Source organism: Apodemus sylvaticus, chromosome 12 (genome assembly GCF_947179515.1).
Source record: "Apodemus sylvaticus chromosome 12, mApoSyl1.1, whole genome shotgun sequence".
NCBI lineage: Eukaryota > Metazoa > Chordata > Mammalia > Rodentia > Muridae > Apodemus > Apodemus sylvaticus.
This window is the reverse complement of record NC_067483.1, coordinates 29,814,345-29,837,605: the sequence shown is the minus strand read 5'-3', so window position 1 is coordinate 29,837,605 and position 23,261 is coordinate 29,814,345. Positions and strand designations below refer to the sequence as shown.

Genomic DNA, 23,261 nt, shown 5'->3' with positions numbered 1-23,261 from the left:
AAACAAAGACACACACACACACACACACACACGAACATGTTTACCCAGAACACCCATACTCATTCATATAAGGATTTGGGTTTTGTAAGAACTTACTTCCTCTGTTCCTTTTCATTTGGCGCTGAGCAATGTCCCCCACCTCTTACTCCTTTTGTCTTATGACATCACACCATAGCATCACATGGATGTATCTAGAGAAATCTTACAGGAATATAATAAAAATAATCTTTTTCCCTTAAATTTGGTATTTTGCTTCTCAAAGACAAAAATTATTTCAAACATCTCCTTGAAATGCAATGAGTGGCATGAGTTCCATTTGTTTAGTTTCTGTTTCATTGTTTTTTAAATATATAGTACTTCCATTTGGAGAAAGGAACTTTGTCATGTAGTCTTTATGGCAAGCATGACTTAGATGTTCTTAAGATATTTATTTATTTGCTTATATGTATATATGTATGTGTGTGTGTGTGTATGTATGTATGTATACATGGCGTGATACATATGTGGAAGTCAGACTTAGGAGTCAGTTCTCTCTTTTCACCATTGGCTTGGTGGCAAACACCTTTGTATATTCAGCCATCTTTTTAAAAAAAAAAACCTTTATATGTATATTTTTAAATTCTAGGTCCAAGGGTCCCAGTGGTCAGCCTTCACAGCACAGACAACCCATCAAGTGAGTACCAGAGAAGGCAGGTTTGAAAATAATACTTGGCCTTCCTCTTGGGAAAAGTAGAGGATTTTGGTTTTGATTTTTGTTTGTTTGCTTGTTTTTGTTTTGCAATTTCATTCTTTGTTTTGTACTCTCAAGAACCTTTCTTAAAGGGATCTTCATCCCAAGGAATGCTTTGTAAAGGGCTTTAAGTTGTTTTTACATATGCTAGGAAAACAGTAGAGTGAGTGGTTTGATCATCTTACAGCTTACATTATAGCTAGAGAGTTGCTGAATCTAAATCCCATGAATAAAGATTGACAGCTATGGGCATCCCCACTTACTTGCCACTGAGATTTGAGATCGTTCCTTCAGTCCCATGTAGGTCATGTTCAATTCCAATGCTTTTTGTAGACATTATGACATTTCATAGGTCACAAATATATATATTTGAAAACACTATTTGTGTGTTTGATCAAGAGGTAAAGAGTCACGAGTTCCCTTCTTTATCTCAAAAGAAAACATGTTGTATTCTATTGGTTAAGGTAATATCAAATTTAGAGATAGCGATAAAATATTTAGAAAAATTATAAAACATTTATGTGGTTGATTTTATTGTATTTGTACTATATATGCACACATATATTATAAATAAATACATATATATTCACATACATCCATTTATTTCATTTGTATGTTCAGCTAACTTTATTCTCAAAGCATGTTATCAAATAATGCAGCAGAGCCTCATTGATGAGATGGTTATGTGTTTAACTTAAAATAGAATATTAAACACTTGAAATAGAGTAAATGAGTAAGTATATAATAAAGTCAATTTTCTTTCAAGATTTTCTAATTCACTTTTTATTTTATGTGTATGCATGTATGTATATTTATATGCTTAATGCATGTTTATATGCTTATATGCATGTATTCACATGCATTATATGATTACAGCAGTTCCCATGGAGACAGTAGGCATTAGATCTGCTGGAATAGCACTTACAGTCAGTTGTGAGTTGTCCAGTGTTAGTACTAGGAAGCAATCTCAGGTCTTTTGCAAGAGCAGTATGCATGCTTAACTGGTGAACCATCTCTCCAGTACCCTGTCACCTTTGTTATCTAAATTTACCAAGTCAGAATTCTTATGCTTTAATTTTTTTAAATTACTTTTATTTATATAAATGTGAACATATGCTTTGTTTGTCCAAGTGCTAGAAAAGGTCAAAAGAGTGTGTCACATCTTCTAGAAATTGACTTTTGCACTGCTGGTTGTGAGCTGCTTGGTAAGTGTGTTGGGAACTGAATTCAGATCTTCTGTAAGAAGAGTATTCATTCTTTACCATTTATGTTCCAACCATACATGCTATCTAATGTTAATAATAATTTTTCATAGGCTAACTTATTTCATTTAGAGAACATTCTTGAGATAATTTATTTTCTTAATTATTTTACATGTAAAGAAATTGCAGACAAGTGACAGGACTTAGCTAGGATTATATGAATACTTCACAGAGCCAGAAATCAAATGAGACAATATGAGTTTAGAATAATTTTTTGTCATGGTTTTATCCTGAGTCACATTTAGCAATGCAGGAATCTTCTTTAGGTGGTCATATAGGTATAAATGTGTAAAACTGGAGAGCGGGTGCCATTCTAAGGAAATAAAGGCAGCCCATAATCAACCATTTGAACCTTATAGAAATTTGCCACCTGTTCCCTGGAAGATGGATCCTGGATTAGTGTTGTTTTCTTGTATGGCTGAAAAATAGCACATTATCTATTTCTTTTTTATTTTCTATATTCTTTGATTACATTCCAAATGCTTTCCCCTTTCCCAGTCCCCCCCCCCATATGCGCTATAAGACTTCTTCTTTCCAGCCATTCCCCAATCACCCCGTCCCATTTCTCTGTCCTGGTATTCCCCAACAATGCTGGATCAAGCCATTATCTATTTCAATTCCTATTTTCTTCTTTATCCCCATATTCAGAACCTATCATAAGGAAGGTACAGTAGATGATTGAATCTAGTTACTACTCAGAGCAAAGAAAATTATTTTGGACAGTGGTAAACAGTTTCTTTCTTTACATATATAGAGTCCATTGCAACATATGTAGGAGTTAAGTTATCCTATATTGAGATTAATTGGAAGCACTAACTTATGACTTTAATTAAATTCTGTAATATGCATAATTCATAGAAATAGCAAATTTCTTAAAGCAGCCCATGCCTGCATTTAATGGCAAAAGTTTTGTCAATCAGGGCAACAGGTTTGGAGAATCTACTTATAAATGTTGTATCCAAGTACAGACAGAAAAAAATAGAAAGGAAATTTTAATTTTGCAGATAGAAAATTATTGTATGTGATTATTCCATCATAACCTTCTTCTGAGACCAGAAGCATGGCAACTAAGAGCACTAAAGGTCATTTTCTTGTAGAAGAAGGGGCAAATGCATTTACAGTAGAAAATGTGCTTATAACCTATGAGATGTGGCAGCTCTCCATGTCACATTTCCTATTTAATCTCTGTCAAAGAATGACTCCAAGAAAAGTCTTTACGAGATATGTATTTAATTTTCCCTCATTGTAGCAAAGCCTTGTTTTTATAACACTGATGAAAATTATAGAACATTTTCCTGAAAAGTTATAAAATATTGATAGTGTTCCCACCAAGAAATCAATTCAGATTGCCTTTTGATCAAAATGTACGGTTTTTCAGTTGGCTGAGTGAACCAAGGTCAGGTGCTTGCTTTTCTTTTGAGGGACAATTATTTAGGAAGACAAAGTTTTTTTTTTTTATGTAATGACAAGTGGGTCTGTGGGTGGTTAAAAATAGAAACATCAATGAGGCAATCTTACCTGTTCTCTGAGCAGTATGAAGTAAAACATGCCTTGGAAAGAAAATTGTGAAAAATACTACTGCCTAAAGAATATGACAAAAACCATAAATAAAACATTATATCACTATCTTTCCTAATAAATTAATAAAACAAAAGCTTTATTTTAATGATCACTGTGTAGGAAGAGGCTCTCACAGGTTTTTTTAATCAGAAATATAAAGAGCAACAAACATTTAGGAACATAACAAAAATTCAGCCATTCGTTTTTATATTTTCTTTTTCTTCTTGGCAATTAAAGTTGAATGTTCCAAAATGTAATAAGGACACATATGATCCACTATGTTCATAGCAGCCTTATTTAATAGACAGAAGATGGAAAGAACCCAGATGTCTCTCAACTGTGATATGGATACAGAAAATGTGGTACATTTACACAATGGAGTACTACACAGCTATTAAAAACAAATAATTCATGAAATTCTTAGGCAAATGGATGGAACTAGAAAATATCCTCCTGAGTGAGCTTACCCAATAACAAAAGAACACACATATCACTCAGTGATATGTGGATATTAGTCAAAGAGCATGGAATATTCAAGATACAATTCACAGATGACATGTAGCTTAAGAAGGAAGACCAAAGTATGGATACATCAGTCCTTCTTAGAAGGGGGAAGAAAATACCCACGGGGTAGATACAGAGACAAAATGTGGAGCAGAGACTGAAGGAAAGGCCATGCAGAACTGCCTCACCTGGGGATCCATCCAATAAACAGTTACCTAACCCAGACACTATTATGGATGTCAACAAGTGCTTTCTGACAGGAGCCTTATCTAGATGTCTCCTGAGAGGCTCTGCCAGTGCTTGACAAATACAGAGGTGGATTCTTGAAGCCAACCATTGGACTGAGCACAGTGTCCCCTGTGGAGGTGCTAGAGAAAGGACCAAAGGAGCTGAAGTGGTTTGCAGCCCCATAGGAGAAACATTAATATGAACCAACCCGTACCCTTAGAGCTCCCAGGGACTAAACAAACCAAAGGGTACACATGGAGGGACTCATGGCTCCAGCAACATATGTAGCAGAGGATGGCCTTGTTGGGCATCAATGGGAGAAGATCTCCTTTGTCCTATGAAGGCTCTATGTCCCAGTGTAGGGAAATACCAGGACAGGTAAGTGGGAGGGGATGGATTGGTGAGCTGGGGGAGGGGTGATGGAATAGGGGGATTTCAGAGGGGAAACCAGGAAAGGGGATAATGCTTGAAATGTAAATAAAGAAAATACCTAATAAGAAAGAAAGAAAGAAAGAAAGAAAGAAAGAAAGAAAGAAAGAAAGAAAGAAAGAAAGAAAGAAAGAAAGAAAGAAAGAAAGAAAGAAAGAAAGAAGAAAGAAAGAAAGAAAGAAAGAAAGAAAGAAAGAAAGAAAGAAAGAAAGAAAGAAAGAAAGAAAGAAAGAAAGAAAGAAAGAAAGAAAGAAAGAAAGAGGCAAGGAAAAAAACTGAATAAAAGTAATCTAAGTATAAATTTATAAAACAATGATAGTGATGACTGTATGTTATATAAAACTACAAGAAGGGACCAGGGATATAATTAAGGTATTGGAATACCTTCCTAGCATAAATAAAGTGGCAAGTTCAATCATTATCACCATATAACTTGGGCATGATGATTTATTTCTGTGATCCTAGCACTGCAGACATAGAGGCAAGTTGATCAGAAATTCAAGACTGCTTAGGTAGCAAGTTCAAGATTAATCTGGGATCATGAGATTCTGTCTCAAAAATAAAACAACAACAAAACACATGATAATTGTCTCAAATATTTAGAGTTCTTTCCTTTTCATGAGAATCCTTCAGGTGATGTTTGTTTTTGTTGTTTCTCTTTTAATATTTTCCAAGTGTTTTATTCTGTGTATTATGGACTTCATATATTACACAACTACAGTTTTTTTTTACCATGTTAATGTTTGAAACAATCCTTTCTCTTTATTTCTGTCCATATTGACTCAGTTGGAGCATTGTGTGAGGTGTGTACAGCAGTCTCACTGTTTGAAAGGTTTGCTGTCCATGGACAGGTCCATCCCACCGCTTCAACCTTAGGGGATGGGCATTCTTCTTGTCAGTTCCTAGGACAAGTAGTGTGTCCCATAGCAAGAATGTGGAGCAAAACTCCCTATCTGTATATCTTTTCTTCCTCTTACAATGAAAACAGTATTGCATTATTGGGACTTCCCATTAAACACTTTTCTGCCTCTAATGTCTGACTTTGGGGGATGTACACCTCCACTGTTTTTGGGAGAGAGGTGATGGGGATAGCTTTCCTGACCTTCCATTTGCCCATGCAGACATTTCCATCCCTAACTTCATTTGTGTCTGTTTCTTTTACTTTGTCTCTTTCTTCCCAGCCTTCTCTGTCTCTCTTCGTCTGTCTTCCATCACGTTCACTTACTTCCTGTTTATTCTTTTCTCAATTATTATCACCTTTCTCAACTCATTCACACTGTGCTATTTCACATGAATCTATTCTCAGTATCTTCTCATTGCTCCCCATTATCTACATTTAACTAAATGTCTTAGCATTACTCCATCTTATATTGTTTAATGAGGACAGGTCATGTTTACTAAAACCTATATTCTGATTTATGGTCATTATGGCGTGACATACTATTTTTTATTCAATATATTCTTTATTTACATTTCAAATGATCCCCTTTTCCAGGATTCCCCCTCCCTGGAAGATCCATAAGCCCTCTTTCCTCCCCCTGTTCCCCAATCAACCCCTTCAAGCTTGCTTCCCTATCCTGGCATTCTCCTACACTGTTGCACTGAGCCAGGAGCTTTGCCTTCCTTCTTCTTGGGCATCATTTGATATGTTAATTTGCTTCTCGTGTATTACAAGCTTCTGGGCTAATATCTGCTTATCAGGGAGTGCATACCAAGTGTGTTCTTTGTGGATTGGGTCACCTCACTCAGGATGGCATTCTCTAGTTCCAAACTCTTGCCTAGGAATTTCATGAATTCATTGTTTTTAATAACTGAGTAGTATTCCAGATGTTAGTGGGGTGCCCATAAGATTTTGAAATGTTTTACATCTTTCTTAAATTTGTTTTCTTAAATTTATAATTGAGTTTTCTGTGCTCACAGAGAGATATTTATTTTATAAGTAAGTTAATTCTATTTAATATAATAGAAAAAATTCCAACTCCAACTGCTGTTATAGTGATGTAATTAGTTTACTTGTAATTATGTTCCCCCCATTGGTAATTTTTAATAAGTTATATGAAATTACTTCTATAATCCTCCTATGTTGGTCCCACTAGATGCTCTTATTCATTAACTTAATTATTAATTGTGACACAATAATCTAGTGCACATATATAAAACAAAATAGTAAATATGATTTATATTTAAAAGTATAATGATAAAATTTAGCAAACATTAATGTCAACTAGTTTGAACTAACAACATTGTCTAGTGCTCCTGGCATCTTATATATGCAAAATGTAGTTGTTTTATCTAGAACTACTCAGTGTGCTTTTATAATAGTATTGAAAATGTGAATGGTTAATGTTAATGGGCTATACAGAGTAAGATTTTTTTCAGTTTTTGGGTAAGTAAGATGCCTCAGTGGGTCAAACTACCTGCTGTCAAGCTTATGAGATCTATTCCCCAGGCATATAAGACTGTAGGAAAGACCTCCCAAATTTTGTCCTCTAACCTGCATATATGTGCCTTTCTACGCACATGACTATGCACACATGCGCACATTCCACTAAATACATAAATGAAAATGTAATCAGTTTTTTTGAAATATGAATTCATACTTTATATCATTGATTATGAAATACTATGATGACTTCTTTAAAAATGTGCTGCCATTTAAATAGCACAGACTGGCTGAGTTTTAGGAAGATCAGAAAACATAGTATCTACAATCTCTGTTATTTGGAAGATATTTAATAAGCAGAAATTTGTTGGGAAAAGGATCATACATAAAAGTTATAACTCAATGGGATAAACTGAAAATAATTGATTGTGGTACAATGTGATCTCTTCTTTTGGTTTCTGAGGCTGAGGATGGAATTTGTGATAAGTTGCTCAATCAGCATTGGTGAAGCACTGGGGACTATTCCCAGTACAGCAAACAACACCAGCAGGGAAGCTCATACCTTAAGACAATAAGTAGATGATGAAAATGGATGAAATGAAAGGGAGGTGAATAAAGCAAATGGAATGTGGTCTAAATATTCATGGGAGCAATTACGGAGACAAAGTGTGAAGGCGAGACTGAAGAAAAGGCCATCAGAGACTGCCCCACCTGGGATCCATCCTGTATACAGTCACCAAACCCAGACACTATTGTGGATGCCAACAAGTGCATGCTGACTGGAGCCTGATCCTGATATAGCTGTCTCCTGAGAGGCTATGCCAGAGTCTGACATATACAGAGGTGAATACTCACAGCCAACCATTGAACTGATCATGTAGTCCTCAAAGAGGATTTAGAGAAAGGACTGAATGAGCTGAAGGGGTTTGCAAGCCCATAAGAACATCAATATCAACCAACCTGAGCTCCCAGGGTCTAAACCACCAACCAAGGAGGTACACATACATGAAGGGACCCATGGCTCCAGCCTTATATGTAGCAGAGGATGGCCTTGCTAGGCATCAATGGGAGAAGAGGCCCTTGGTCTCATGAAGTCTTGATGCCCCAATATAGGGGAATGTGAGGGCAGAAAGGCAGGAGTGGATGTGTGGGTGGGGCACACCCTCATAGAAGCAGGAGGAGGAAGAATGATAGGAGGGGTTTCTGGGGAAAAATTGGGAGAGGGGATAACATTTGAAATGGAAATAAGTAAAATCCAATAAAAATTAATGAACACTCAACAGTTGAAATGAAAACCAAATGCAAGTGGATACTATCAAAGCAAGTATCAACTAGGTTGTGGGTTTGCAACATTAGCAGAAGAAACCTTCCAAAAATACATTAAAAAAAGTAAAACTGGTCAAATACTTCTCTTAACAGTGGACCAGTATCTCTGACACATCTCTGGCTGTAATAAAACAGGCAATGGGACTTGTTAAAATAGATGATTCAAAAATAGCCAGTAATTACTGAAATATTATTGAAAAATTTAAAAATGAAATAAAAATTGAAATAAGGTAATTTTTTGTAAGAATCATATTGATGGACAGAAAAAATGAAACTGCAAAAAGCTAATGATAAAGGAGAAAACATTACAAAAGTCTTAGATCTACCAAGATGGGCATGACAATTGTAAAATCTAATTATATGTATTTCATCAGAAAAGAAGCAAACTGAATACCATGGAAGCAAATATTTAAAAATCCAAATCCAGCATGGGTACGTAATGAGACCCTGTCTAAGAAAAGAAGGGAGGCTATACCATCTGTTACCTTTATTCTAAATTTAGAATCAAATAAAACTAGAAGAGGAGGAGGAAAGTGAGGAGAAGGAGGAAGAGGAAGAGAGGGAGAAGGAGGAGGAATCGGAGGAGGAGGAGAAGGAGGAGGAGGAGGAGGAGGAGAAGGAGGAGGAGGAGGAGGAGGAGGAGGAGGAGAATAGAATAAGTATTGCTAAAATGTTCCCATGGGTTAATTGCTTACCTTGCCAGCACAAGGATCTGAATTCATTCCCAGAATTGTAATGAGCAATAAGGGTTGCACTCATCATAGCAGTCTGAGTAGGCATAGACTGGGAATCCCTGTGGCTCACTGGCCAGTAAGAGACCCTATATCAAACAAAAACATAGAGATGGACTGCAGCCAAGGCTCCATATGAGGTTGCTCTGTGGCCTCCTCAAGACAGCTGCTGTGCCATCACCTCTTCCAGTACACAGGAGAGAGGGGAAGGAGGAAGAGAAATTCTCATGAATTTAGGTGTGAAACTCATTTACTACTTATTACATTTAGTATGTATTAAATGGCTAGCAATTTATGATTATACAATGTCTGTTCATTTCATATTGCTGAAATCACCCAATTCAATGTGACTCCCTTATTTATTCAAGAATCACAAAGGATTTTAGAAAAAAAAAAAGAAAAAACACTTAACTGGGGAAGAAACGTGAGCACATGGGCACAGGGAAAATTTTCCTGAACAGAACACAAATAGCTTATACTCTAAGATCGAGAACTGACAAATAGAACCTAATGAAATTACAAAGTTTCTGTAAGGAAAGGACACTGTCAGTGGGACAAAATGGCAACCAACAAATTGGGAAAAGATTTTTTTTTACCAACCCTACATCGGACAGAAGACTAATACCAAAGATATACAAAAAAACTCAGGAAGTTAGACTCCAGAGGGCCAAATAACCCTATTAAAAAATGGGGAACAGAGTTAAACAAAGTATTTTCACCTGAGGAATATCAAATGGCTGAGAAGCACCTAAAGAAATGTTCAGCATCCTTAGTCATCCAGGAAATGCAAAGCAAAACAACTCTGAGATTTCACCTCATACCAGTCAGAATGGCTAAGATCAAAAACTCAGGAGAAAATAGGTGCTGGTACAGATGTGAAAAAAAAGAGGAACACTCCTCCACTGCTGGTTGGATTGCAAGCTGGTACATCCACTCTGGAAATCAGTCTGGTGGTTCCTCAGAAAACTGGGCATGATATTACCTGAGGACCCAGTTATACCACTCCTGGTCATATACCCAGAGGATTCCCTAGCATGTAATAAGGAAAAATGCTCCACTATGTTCATAGCAGCCCTATTTATAATAGCCAGAAGCTGAAAAGAATCCAAATGTATCCAGAGGAATGGATACAGAAAATGTGGTATATTTACACTATGAAATACTACTTAGCTATTAAAAATGAATTCATGAAATTCTTAGGCAAATGGGTGGAACTGGAAAATATCATCAAGTGAGGTAATCCAATCACAAAAGAACATATATGGTATGCACTCACTGATAAGTGGATATTAGGTTAGAAGCTCAGAATACCCAAGAAACACTTCACATATCAAATGATGCCCAAGAAGAAGGAAGGAGAGGCTCCTCGTCCTGAAAAGGCTCAGTGCAGCAGTGTAGGGGAATACTAGTACAGGGAAGCAGGAAGGCGTTGATTGGGGAAGGGGGGGTGGAAGAGGGCTTATAGGAGTTTTGGGGAGTGGGGATCCTGTAAAGGGGAAATCATTTGAAATATAAATAAAAAATATATAGTGGATATTAACCTAGAAAACTAGAAAACCCAAAACATAATCCACACATCAAATGAGGTACAAGAAGAACTGAGGAGTGGCCCCTGGTTCTGGAAAGGCTCAGTGTAGCAGTATAGGGCAAAACCAGAACAGGGAAGTGGGAAGGGGTGGGTGGGAGAAGAGGGGGAGGGAAGGGGGCTTATGGGACTTTTGGGGAGTGGGGGGCCAGAAAAGGGGAAATCATTTGAAATGTAAATAAAAATATATCGAATAAAAAGAAAAGAAAAAAAAGAAAATAGCCAATACAATAAACATGTAAGTTACAAAAAAAATAAATTAAAAAAATATGTATTAATCATTGACTTTTAAATAGTTTAATTATAATGTATATTATACAATATGAGTTTGCTGAACTCCTCAACACTCGAATGTGTGTTCACTGTCTTTCAATAAATTTGGGAACTTTTAAAAAAGAAAAAAAAAACACTTGATAAATTTGACACTTAACAATACAGTCATAATACCTTCAAATGAGCAATACAAAAATGTAAAGGAAATGCGTGAACTTTATGACAACATCCACAAGGAAACTATAGCAGGCATCGTGTGTAACACTGGAAGACAGATGCTGCTCTGCAATCTAGGAAGGCAAGCTTGTGTTCTCCAGCCCATTCTATACAACATTCTGTTAGAAGACATAGCCAAGCAGAGGCAAGAATAATACGAGGAAAACTGCCTTTATGTGAAGAAGAAATAGTTGTAAAAATATTAGCTTTCTGTGTTTTTTTTAAAAAAAAATAAGCAATTTCTATTAGAAAAAACTATTAAAATGAGAAAATATATAATAATTTCATATATATATATATATACACACACAAAATACAAATATATTACCAAGATGATAATAATGAAAAGTGGTTTAAAATACTTAGCATAATATTGGTGCAATACCTAGAAATTATCTAGTTAAAACACATGTTTCATAAATTAAAATCTATGTTGTATATCTGGGAAACATCAAAGACCCAGATATTTTCAAACACATGCACACATATATAGACATAAAAAGGGTTACTTACTTTAGCATGTAAACTATCCCCAGATGCTTTTTTGTATGTAACAAAATGTAAATAAAATGCTAGCAAGTTGACTACATACATTTATAGTTATTAATTTAACAATAAATTAATTAAGTTATTAATTTAACTTAAAAAGTTAAATTACTTTCATTTATTCCTTGTGTGTCATCCCTATGTCACAGCACATATTCACACATCAGGAGACAAGACAATTTGCCCCTTTCCTACCACATGGGTCCTTAGGATCACCCTTGGTTAATAAGGCTATAGGACACACCACACACCTTTACTTGAAGAGCCATCTCCCAGGAAAATCAATCAATTTTTAAACTTTTAATTGTTAGTATTTTGCTAACTTTCCAGTTCATCGGTGGCATTTGCAGCATATAATACTCTATTGATCTAACTAGCAGATTTTTCTTCGTAGACAATAATTATCATACATCTTTTTTTTAATTGAGTATCTTCTTCATTTACATTGCCACTGGTAAAACCTTTCCCAATTTCCCCTTCCCAAAGGCCCCCCTCCCCAAAGATTCCCTACCCCTCCTCCCACCCCCTGCCTCCATGTATATGTCCTTCTTCCCGACACACTCCCACCTCCTCCCCACTCCCCACCCCTGTCAGTTTCCCTTTGTTGGGACCTCTATTGAGCCTTTACCTGACCAAACACCACATAAAGGCATTCCTCTGCCACATTTTTGGCTGGAACCATGTATACCCCTTGGTTGATGGTTTAGTCCCTGGGAGTCTTGGGTTATCTGGGTGTCCGAAGTCATTGTTCTTTCCATGGGGCTATAAACCCTTTCAGCTCCTCTGAACTACCCTCCAGATCCTCCGATGGGGACCCAAGCCCAGTCCAATACTTGCCTGCTAGTTTCTGCCTCTGTATTTGTAGGGCTCTGTCAGCCCCCCCTCCCCTGGAGACAGTCATGGCATGCTCCTTTTGGTACATGCTTCTTGTCATAGTGTCAGGGTTTGGTGACTGTTTATAGGATGAATCCCCAGATAGGGCTGTCTCTAGGTGGCCTTTATTTCAGACTCTACTCTACACGTTGCCTCCCTTATTGCTCCTGTGAGTACTATGTTCCCTTTCTCAGAGGAACCATAGCACCTTCACTTAAGTCCTCCTTCTTCTTGAGCTTCCTGTGCTGGGTGAATTGTAAATTGTTTATTTTGAGCTTTTGGACTAGCATCTGCTTATTGCCTGTTTAGTTTTGGAATGTGTGTTTGTGCTTTTTCTGGCTTATTGAACATTCAGTTTTAACATTCTCATCTGAGACTGATAGTGTGTAGGTCATTTTTGGGTTGTTCCTTCTGACTTCATTTTGTTCTTCTCCTGAGTTTTCATAATGGTATCCAAATAATCCTGTTTTTATCTCATTTTCAGCTACCTAATTTTTGTATTTTAAATATTCTGAAGGAGAGTAGTGGTGTGATCACACTTTTATTTTGAAAACATAAATGGTAATTCCCATGTACTAGAACAAGTGGGAGGAAATTCACTGAAATGCTGAAGTTCAGTTGGAAGACACCTGCAGTGGCTGAGGGGACAAAGTGCAGTTTTTCCTCTGTACCTGGCACAATGCCTGAGAAGTAGTAGTAGCCTGATATTTTATGGTAGTGGATTGACCCCTAATTATTGGATAGAATGTAGCTATCCTTATGCTCTTTTTCAGTTAGAAAATGCTTTAGTAGATTACGTTTATGATTTGCAGATTTCATGGATGCATACACTGTATTTTGACCATTCTCATCATCAAAACGAGCCCCCTTTGACTGCATGACTCTTATTTTTTTTCTCTAAAACTTCACAAGTTCACTTTGTGTTGCTAACAAACACATGGGTATGGGGATATCCACTAGAGCATGACCAACCCACAAGTTTAAAGAGAAATCTCTTCTCCTTGGCTAGCAGTCAGTAGTTCCCTGACTAGAAGTGTGGACTTTTGAGCCCCTCCCCATTCCATGCTGAAATGTCACTGACTTCAGAGTTTGTAGAAAACCATTGAGTTCATGAGTGCAATGGTTTCTGTCATGTCCAGAAGACATTGCTTTTTGTTGGTCCACCTTGATTTGTGATTCTAATAATCTTTTCTTTCCCCCTTTTCACAGTAGTCCCTGTGCCTTGGGTGGGAGGTTGGTGTATGGTGTGGATGAACCATTTATGGAAGGGTGTTCCACAGACACTTATTCTCTGATTTTCAGAGTATTTCATCTTGGAAAGCAATTCTATGATGAAAGAAACTATTCAGAAGAAGAAGCTCGCAAAGAGAGAGATTAGAATACTTCACATTGATGACTATGGTAAAAATTGGCACATGATACACCCTTCAAGAACAGCTTTCTCTGCATCTTATACTTTTATATTTAAATGACTCTCCATCTTTAATATTTTGCTCTTTCTTTAAAAGAACTTCCTTTACAGTTGTCCTTTCCCAAAGATTTTGTGGAGAATAACCAGTATGCTCTTCTATTAATAATGTAAGTATTTTACATTTTATTAAAATAAATGAATCTCGAGATTTGATAAGTAGACTTTTGTGCCTCAGATGACAGATTTATTAAATGAAAAATGGAACTGTTCTGGCTTAGCTAGTGTTCTAGTTTCATTTCTGCTGTTGGGATAAAATACCTTGATGAAACACAACTTAGGGAAATAAGAGTTTATTTGGGCAGTGATTCCAAATTACAGCCATCATTGTGAAGAAGTCAAGGCAGATAAATCAAATAGATACTTGTTTCATATCCAAAATCAAGAGAATAAAGAAATTAATTCATATATGCTCTGTTGGTTGTGCTCAGCTGAATTTCTCCAATCTTATTTAATTCAAGTCTTCATGCCTAGAGAATGATGCTACTCACAGTGGATTGGATCCTTCCACATCACTTCAAAGTCAATGTAATCTCCTATAGATGGGCCCAAAGCCAACATGATATAGATAATTGCCTGGTTAAGACTCTCTTACAAGATGATTTTAAATTCTGTCAAACAGACAGCTAAAAACTCACCACTAAAGCTAGGAAGTCTGTCAGCTAAATGGATGACTTATTGTGTGAGAGTATTTGTTTTGTTTATTTTTTGATACATCCTCAATACTATAATAAATCTGTTATTTGAAATTTGATACCAGGAAGCTTGGTTTGTGTATATCTGTTTAATAATTGTTGAAGCACTGTATTCTTGATCAGTGTATGTGCAAAATGAACAAACACATTGTTTTTATTTTCAACATTTAGCTCTGTCTGTGTTGCTCTTTTATTTCACATTCCTTGACTTGTGGCAAGAGAAAGAAAGTCTGTTTTAGAAACTAGAGTCTAAGAGCCTTACAATTGAATTTATTCATACTTTTTATGAAATCAGGACTGTATAGACTTCAGCATAGAGATACTAACACCTCATGGTAACTGAGGTCATGTTCATTTAGCCTTGAGTGCCTGAGGCTTACTAGTTACTGATTTACTAAGAAACTTAATAGCATATTGATGCACAATGTTTTACATTATGGAGAGTTATGTTCAGTGAGTTAGTACTGGCAATTAAAAATGAACATGTCTTATGTTTTCCAAGTATACAGGATGACTACTCTGGAGTTAAGTCTGCTTGTTCAAAGTCTAGTTTGCCACCTATTATCTTTAGGTCTTCAGGAAAGTGTCATAATTTTCTTCATAGTAATTCATAATAATTTAGCCCCTATCTGTATTAAATGAAATGTAACACATTCTTTGCTCTAGGTCTCCACTGTGCTTCTCTAATATATATGATTCATAGACTTGGAATACTGGTTTACAATTAGTATACATTATGCCACTAATTTGTCATGTTTGTGTGTGTTTGTGTGTGTGTGTGTGTGTGTGTGTGTGTAGGACAAACATCAATGTTAGTCAGTGTCAGTTGTCTTTTTGCAGAGACAGGATTTCTCATTACCTAGAACTTCCTGAGGAAGCAAGGCTGGCTGGCTAGCTCTACCTCCAAGCTCTGAGATTACAAGTATGCATCATCACATTGGGGATACATTTTTTTTTAAAAAAAAATCTTGTCCTTTTTTTAAGATTTATTTATTAATTTTATGTATATGAGTACACTGTAGCTGTACAGATCGTTGTGAGAATTGAACTCAGGACCTTTGGAAGAGTAGTCAGTGCTTTTAACTGCTGAACCATTTCTCCAGCCCCAACACTGGGGATACTTTATGTAGATTTTGAGTGGTCTAACTCAGGTCCAGACATTATCTTCCCCTTCAGAGGCAGAAGGAGCTGCAATTTCTAGTGGTAATTTTCTACATACCATTTGTTAACCCTTCCTTGGCTCTTCCCTCCAACCAGATTTATTCTTTGCATATGGTTTGTTAAGGAACATACTAAAGATATTGAAATAAGAAAAAGGGAAAATAAGAAAAAGGGGAAATAAAAAATGTTGCCTCCTTAGTTGTCAAAATAATTTTCCTGAAGGAGATATAAACATCTACCTTTTCATCTAATATCTCAAGATCAAACTTAATCATGATTTCTTCAGTCCTGAGAAGAGTTTATTAGGCTTAGTTACAGAGTAATGAGGGAGGGGTTGCAGGCAGGAGCATGGGTGACCTTAAGGTAGCCCTGTTCCCAGCAGGTTTTATGACTTCATCTGGCTACATTTCCCAACAATTAGTCTCTAGAGGATGCACACTCTGAGACCAGGGCAATTGGCCCAGAATTTCATGATTGGGAAGGGTGCTTGTATACTGGGGTGATGGTCCCATGATCCTCTTCTCCCCCTCCACCCCTAGAAGTAGGCTCAGCAGAAAGAAAAACAGTAGCAGTTTAGCTAGAAGAATAGTCTTGTGTTTGAGTCATGTTTCCTTTTGGGAACAGAGATTTTGTTGTCCTTGTTACTTTTGTCTCAAATTTATTACAAAGCAAATTTTCCTCAGGTAAAAGGTACTAGGTTCTTCAGGATACCATGACCCATATACAATGTGGAAGGTAAAGGATGATGTTGTGTTTGTAGCATGGTTCCTTTATGAAAATGGGTTCAGAGACAGGTATTCATGCTTTCTTGTCTACCTGTTGCAGGGATGTGGTACTCACTGGGGAAGGTTGGCCAGATATTGAGATGTTTGCCCTGTGATGCAGGAAACTAACTGGGTCTTCCAGCCTTCAAATTTATGCTTTTATCTGGTTGATTATGAATAACCAGGATATAAAAGAAGTTAATTTAAAAATCCATTGCACAGAAAAAGATCATCCGAGTCTCTTTTAAGGAAGCACACTGGTAAAGTTGTTGGTTGTGACTAGCTTCCAACTGGAGCTCTTAGGGTTTAAAATTCACTGTTAAATGTTTTTAAGCTATTGCTATGCTATGTACAAATTGTGGATAACATTGTGTCCTTACATATGCACAATGTACAATGAATTTTATATGCATAATGTTTATACAAAATGAAAACATTGTCTGGAGCATAAACACTTGCACTTAGTGTTTAATAAATTCAAAGTATAACCATACTTGTTTAATAGATTATATATAATCACAATGCTATCTGATACATAAACACTGGCAGATAGCACTTAATAGGTTGCACACATAATCCTACTTTTATTAGAGATGGTGATATTTTATACATTTAAATATAACAGTATAAATATGAAATGTGTGATATAGGACCTATAAAGTATTTTAACAGGTGTATGCTACCAAAGCAGATGAAGTAATATAGTCAGGCTCTTGGAATTTACATTACTACATTCTGGCTTGCTGAAAGACTGAAAGCAGGTGTTACGTTCTGGCTTTCATTTCTACTGGTAGGTACTGCTCATATGATATATTAATTCACTTTATTCTGACTCAATGGCTTAAAGATATCACCTCTAAGGAACTGTGCACAATATATTGTGGATAAACAAACAAGTTAAAATTTAACTTCTATTGATAAACATCATTTCTAGAATTTTTTGCTAAAAATACTAAGTAGATGTTACATACATAGAGGCGATTTTTCTTTAATTGATGTTTTTTTTGTCTTTCTAAGAAGAATTTAATTTGCACAGTACAATATTTCCAGTCATTTTTTTTTCCTGAAAAGTGACAATATAACTGGAAAATCCTACTGCATGAGGAACTGTATGATATTGCTAGGATTGAAAGGGACACTTTTTATTCTAAGAAAAAAAACAGCCTTTTTCCAGTGGTGATATGACTTCCCTTTATAAAACTGCAATAGTTAATTGTGTTCTTCAACAGTTACAAGTTAAACATTACTGAGAAAATATAGCCAGGCTTGTACAACTTAGTAAATTATAAATGTTGATTTAGTGACTGTAGTGTCTTGATTTCTTTGGATCTGGTCTACAAAGAGTCAGAAAACATTTCATAGACTGGAGAGATGGTTGTACAACTGAATGGGATATCTGGAGATATAGTTCAATTTATAGATTACTTGTATAATATTCAGGGACCCTGAGTCCTGTCACAGCACTGATAAATCAGAGTAATAGTGAAGCCTAAACTCTCAGCATTCAGGTTGAGGAGACAAAAGGATGAAAAGAATTCAAGGTCATCGTTGGGCTAAATTCTAAGTTGAGCCCATCCTAGGACAGAAGAAACCCTGTCACACACATTTACACACACACACACACACACACACACACACACACACACACAGAGAGAGAGAGAGAGAGAGAGAGAGAGAGAGTCCAAAACAAACTAACAAAATACCATCAATCAATCAACCTATTTATCAATCAATCAACCAAACAGTACTATAGATGGGATTGTCATTGAAGTCATGGAATTATATTCTTACCTTGATATTTTGATTGATGGTGTTTTCTGTAAGCTTATCCTCTTCAAGCACTGTGCCAGTAGATGATCTATTCTAGGAGCCACTCTTTCTTTTGCTTGGCTTTTCCGTATTTTAGTTGTCTTCCATGTCCTTTTTCTAAGTTGTCTTTTTACCCTTTGTTAGGACAAGCATAGGTACCCAGACAATGTGGCAATCAGAGCACCATCCACTCAGAAGAGCAACTGGCTCCTCTAGACTTAAGAAAGTGTTTTCCCAAGCTGAGTACATCACTTTGATCTTGCATCAGTGTGTATTTGCTCATGCAGCCTCATTCTTTGCCCAACATAAAAAGCACTAATAATATATAATGGCATATTTCTAGATAATTCACTGTGTCCTTAGTGTTAATATGCAATAGAGAATAATAAGCATTTCATGTTTTCATCTGTTAAGCAAACAGCTCTTTTCTTTTGTAACATGTTGCCTCAGTACACTAATTGGAAGATTATTCATGCCTACATATATATAGAAGCTGAACAATGCCCTATTCAATGATAACTTGGTCAAGGAGGAAATAGAGAAAGACATTAAAGACTTTGGATGTAAGAGAAATGAAGGCACATCATACCAAAGCTTATGGGACACAGTGAAAGCAGTGCTAAGATAAAAAACTCATAGCTCTAAGTGCCTCAAAAAAAGAAACTAGAGAGAACATGCACTAGCAGCTTGACATGACACATGAAAGCTCTAGAACAAAAAGAAGTTAATACATCTAAGAGGGATAGATGGCAGGAAATAATCAACTCAGGGCTGAAGTCAACCAAGTAGAAACAAAAAGAACTATACAAATTATCAACAAAACCAGGAGCTTGTTCTTTGAGAAAATCAACAAGACAGATAAACTTTTACCCAGACTAACCAGAGGGAACAGAGCCAGCATCCAAATTAATAAAATCAGAAGTGAAAAGGGAGATATAGCAATGGAAACTGAGGAAATTTAAAAAATCATAAGATCCTACTACAAAGGATCAAAACTGAAAAATCTGGATGAAATGAACAATTTTCTATACATATGCCAGGTGCCAAAGTAAAATCAGGATCAGATAAACCAGCTAAACAGCAACATAACCCCTAAAGAAATAAAAGCAGTCATTAAAAATCTCCTCACCAAAGAATCCAAGGACCAAATGGCTTTAGTGAAGAATTCTGTCAGATCTTCAAAAAAGCCCTAATACCCATACTCTTCAAACTACAAAATAGAAACAGAAGGGACACTACCCAACTTGTTCTATGAAGCAGGAGTTACTCTGATACCTAAACCACACAAAGACCCAACAAAGAAAGGGAACTTCAGACCAATTTCCTTTATGATCATCAATGCAAAAATGCTCAATCAAATTCTCGCAAACCAAATTCAAGAACACATTAATCATTCACCATGATCAAGTAGGCTTTATCCCAGGGATGCAGGGTTGGTTCAATATACAGAAATCCATCAATGTCATCCACTACATAAACAAACTCAAAGAATTCTCTCTTCCTTATATTACCCATCATTGTCTGCCAGTATATTTTGCCATATCATAAAAATTACTGAATGATTATCAATGATTACATAATTGAATCTAGACAAGTTTTAAATCTAGTCAAGTTCTTTTGCTTCTGTGATCTTCTGAATTTACAGTTCAAAATGCTTTTAAGATTCCTCTGCAGTGAATCCAAGACCTGCCAGCAGCATTGAAGTGCAAAAGCCTACAAATGGTGTCCTGGAATGGGGACCATGTATTTGACCCTAGGACCTCTGGATCACATTATAGATCCAAGCCATAGCAAAACCAAATAGCCAAAGACAGAAGTCAGAGGCTTTGGAAGCTTTTATTTCTTGTTGTCTTAATGCTCTCCTCAGATGCTAACGGGAGGCACATTCATTACCTCCTTACAGATTGTTAAACATGAACAACAGTAATGCTTCCTCTATGCTGATGACAGTACCTTTATCACATATGAAATATTCCATACCTGATATGGGAACTCAAAATATGCTCACCTATTAAATATAAAGTCCACAACACCTTTCCTTTTCTTTAGAAAGTAATTTTATTTCAATTATATGAAAACAGCAAGATAGGTATCATAATTCTTGTTTTATAGATAAAGAAAACTGAGGACCAGATGTGATAGGTATATATATATATGTATATATATATATATATATATATATATATATATATATATATATTGACCATATTTTTTTAAAGATGAAGCTTTATCAGGACGATGAGACCAGAAAGAGGACTCAGTGGTTAAGGGTGCTTACTGCCAAGTCAAAAGTTCTGGAAAGACTCAGTGAAGCAGTATAGGGCAAAACCAGAACAGGGAAGTGGGAAGGGTTGGGTGGGAAAACAGGGGGAGGGAAGGGGGCTGATGGGACTTTCAGGGAGTGGGGGGTCTAGAAAAGGGGAAATCATTTGAAATGTAAATAAAAAATATATCGAATAAAAAAATATTCTTAAAAAAAAAGATTTCACTTGGATCCCCCAGGCAAAAGAGAAAAATTATCTCTGAAAGTCATTGTATGACCTCTATATGTGAAAACACACACACACACACACACACACACACACACAATGTTTATAAATATATATTCCCACTGATCTGGCCTTAGGTGCCTAGCAGCAGCTTACACCATCACTTGCCATGCCAGATGTGCAAGGTGTGCTAACTGCTGCACATAAAAGAGCCAATGCCCATCCTAGATCTTTCTCTCCTCAAACTCCCTCATGTCCCTCTTTAGTGTCCTTCCCTCTCTCTCTCTTTCTCCCTCCCTCCCTTCTCTCTCTCTCTCTCTCTCTCTCTCTCTCTCTCTCTCTCTCTCTCTCTCTCACACACACACACACACACACACACACACATATCTCTTTTATTCCCTGTTTCTTCCTTACCATATCTCTATGTCTGCCTCTATCTCTTCCTTATAACCACACACTCTTTCACTCTCAGTTGCCCCAATAAATCTCTTATACTAGATTTGTTGCATGGTATAATTTCTTAGAGGTAAATCTTGGCATGGTCCTGGCAGAGTTCCTTGACCTCACTGCATTTTATCCTATCAACACACACACACACACACACAGAGAGAGAGAGAGAGAGAGAGAGAGAGAGAGAGAGAGAGAGAGAGAGAGGAGAATATAAAACTCAGAAAAATGCAGATGTACAGCATGATCTCTTAGTCCTTTGCTGGCTAAAAAGTGTGAGGTTTTGTTGTGCTTTGAAGAAATGAGCCACATATGCCTAATACTGAAGTGAATTCTTACAATGCCATTATTGCTAAATGCTGAAGTAACCTAATTGCTATTTTTTTGTCGTTCCTTTATTTCTGAATCAATGTATTGATTTGTAAGATGGTTATGCTATAAGCCATTGCTCATCACTAGCATTTGGCCTGCTGTTTCTGTTTATTTGATACAGTGCAGTAAAATAAGATTAAACATCTTATATTGCCAAATTTTTATTGATATTCGGATTTCTACAATACAGCTAAATAAGTAGGAAAACAGTATTGTATGACTGCAAGAAATTTTCACAGTGCCATACCTGGGGTAAAGTACAGGTTGAGTATTTGAATATGAGCCGAATGAGCAAAGGTTCATAGAAAGGAGCTGACACAAAATTACCCTTCAGCTAAGATTTACTAGGAGAGGGACTTACAGCCTTTGACAGGCATGATCATACTTTGAAGTGGGAGAACTGAGAGAAAGAACACCATGGCCATAGGATTCGGAAGCAGAGAGACTTCTTTGCAAACCCAGAGAGCAGTAGGAAAGATAGTTACCATGGTAGATAGCAAGTGGGAGCACTGAACAGAGAGATGGATCTTTCAATTCTTAAGAACATATGGATTATCAGACTATTGCAGGTTTCAGGGTGTTAGCAAGTCTATACTTCATAACATCAGTACTGTGTCAGGAGTCACAGAAGCAAACAAAGTCCCACATTGGGTGCGACTACACCTCAAAGTTCCTTTGGTTCTAAGATGCTTCCCCATCCTCATTTCCTACTCAGACCTGAATTCTCTCACAGTCACAGAAGGAAGCTGTCATTCCTGTATTCTGAGTGGCAGGCATAAGGAAACTTGGCCAGATCTGGGCTTTGGGAGAAAATCTGGCATCTAGTGTAGTGGGTCTGTAATCTGACAGATGTAATTAATATCTGTTAATTTCCTGTAAGTTCACCAGCATTCACCATCTTGGGTCTCAATATTTTACTAAAATGACTTAATTACAACTTTTATTGTGTGTATTGAGAAAATTGGCACTTATTCATTTTATAGAGGTAAGTGTCATGTTTTTGTTAGCAAACTTGGAGAAACGTCTATGTGCTCTAGAAAGTAAAGTATAGAATACCTTCCTTGAGAAGCCAATTGAACAGATGAACTAATAAAAGAATAAGAAGCAGAAAAATAAGATATATCCTCTGTGGCTACATTTGAAAGAGGAATAAACAAATCCAGTGACCCCTTCAATGTCCTAAAGTGAAAGTAAAATTTAAGTACTGGACCAGGAATATGTAACACATCTTAGCAGTCCTGGAAAAAGTGGAGTCCTGTCTACCTGAGCCATCATTGTCTGAGCTTCAGTCTCATCCTACAAGTTGGTCTGATGAGTTCTCAGAAGTATGTGAAATCTGTTTTAGGGAGACAACACCCTCCCTGCTGCTAAGGCTGAATATTCTCTTTCTCCTCCCAGCATGAGATTCCT

At 36.6% G+C, this 23,261-nt stretch overlaps 1 protein-coding gene across 1 annotated transcript in view; it reads left to right on the top strand.

Moving 5' to 3' along the window:
* Dpp10 (dipeptidyl peptidase like 10) overlaps window positions 1-23,261 on the top strand; it is a 794,281-nt gene that overhangs the window by 746,570 nt on the left and 24,450 nt on the right. Inside the window, exons 17-19 of the mRNA XM_052200993.1 lie at window positions 626-673; window positions 13,949-14,047; window positions 14,155-14,224. Of these exons, the coding sequence (XP_052056953.1) occupies window positions 626-673; window positions 13,949-14,047; window positions 14,155-14,224 (217 nt within the window). The remainder of the gene's footprint in view (window positions 1-625; window positions 674-13,948; window positions 14,048-14,154; window positions 14,225-23,261) is intronic.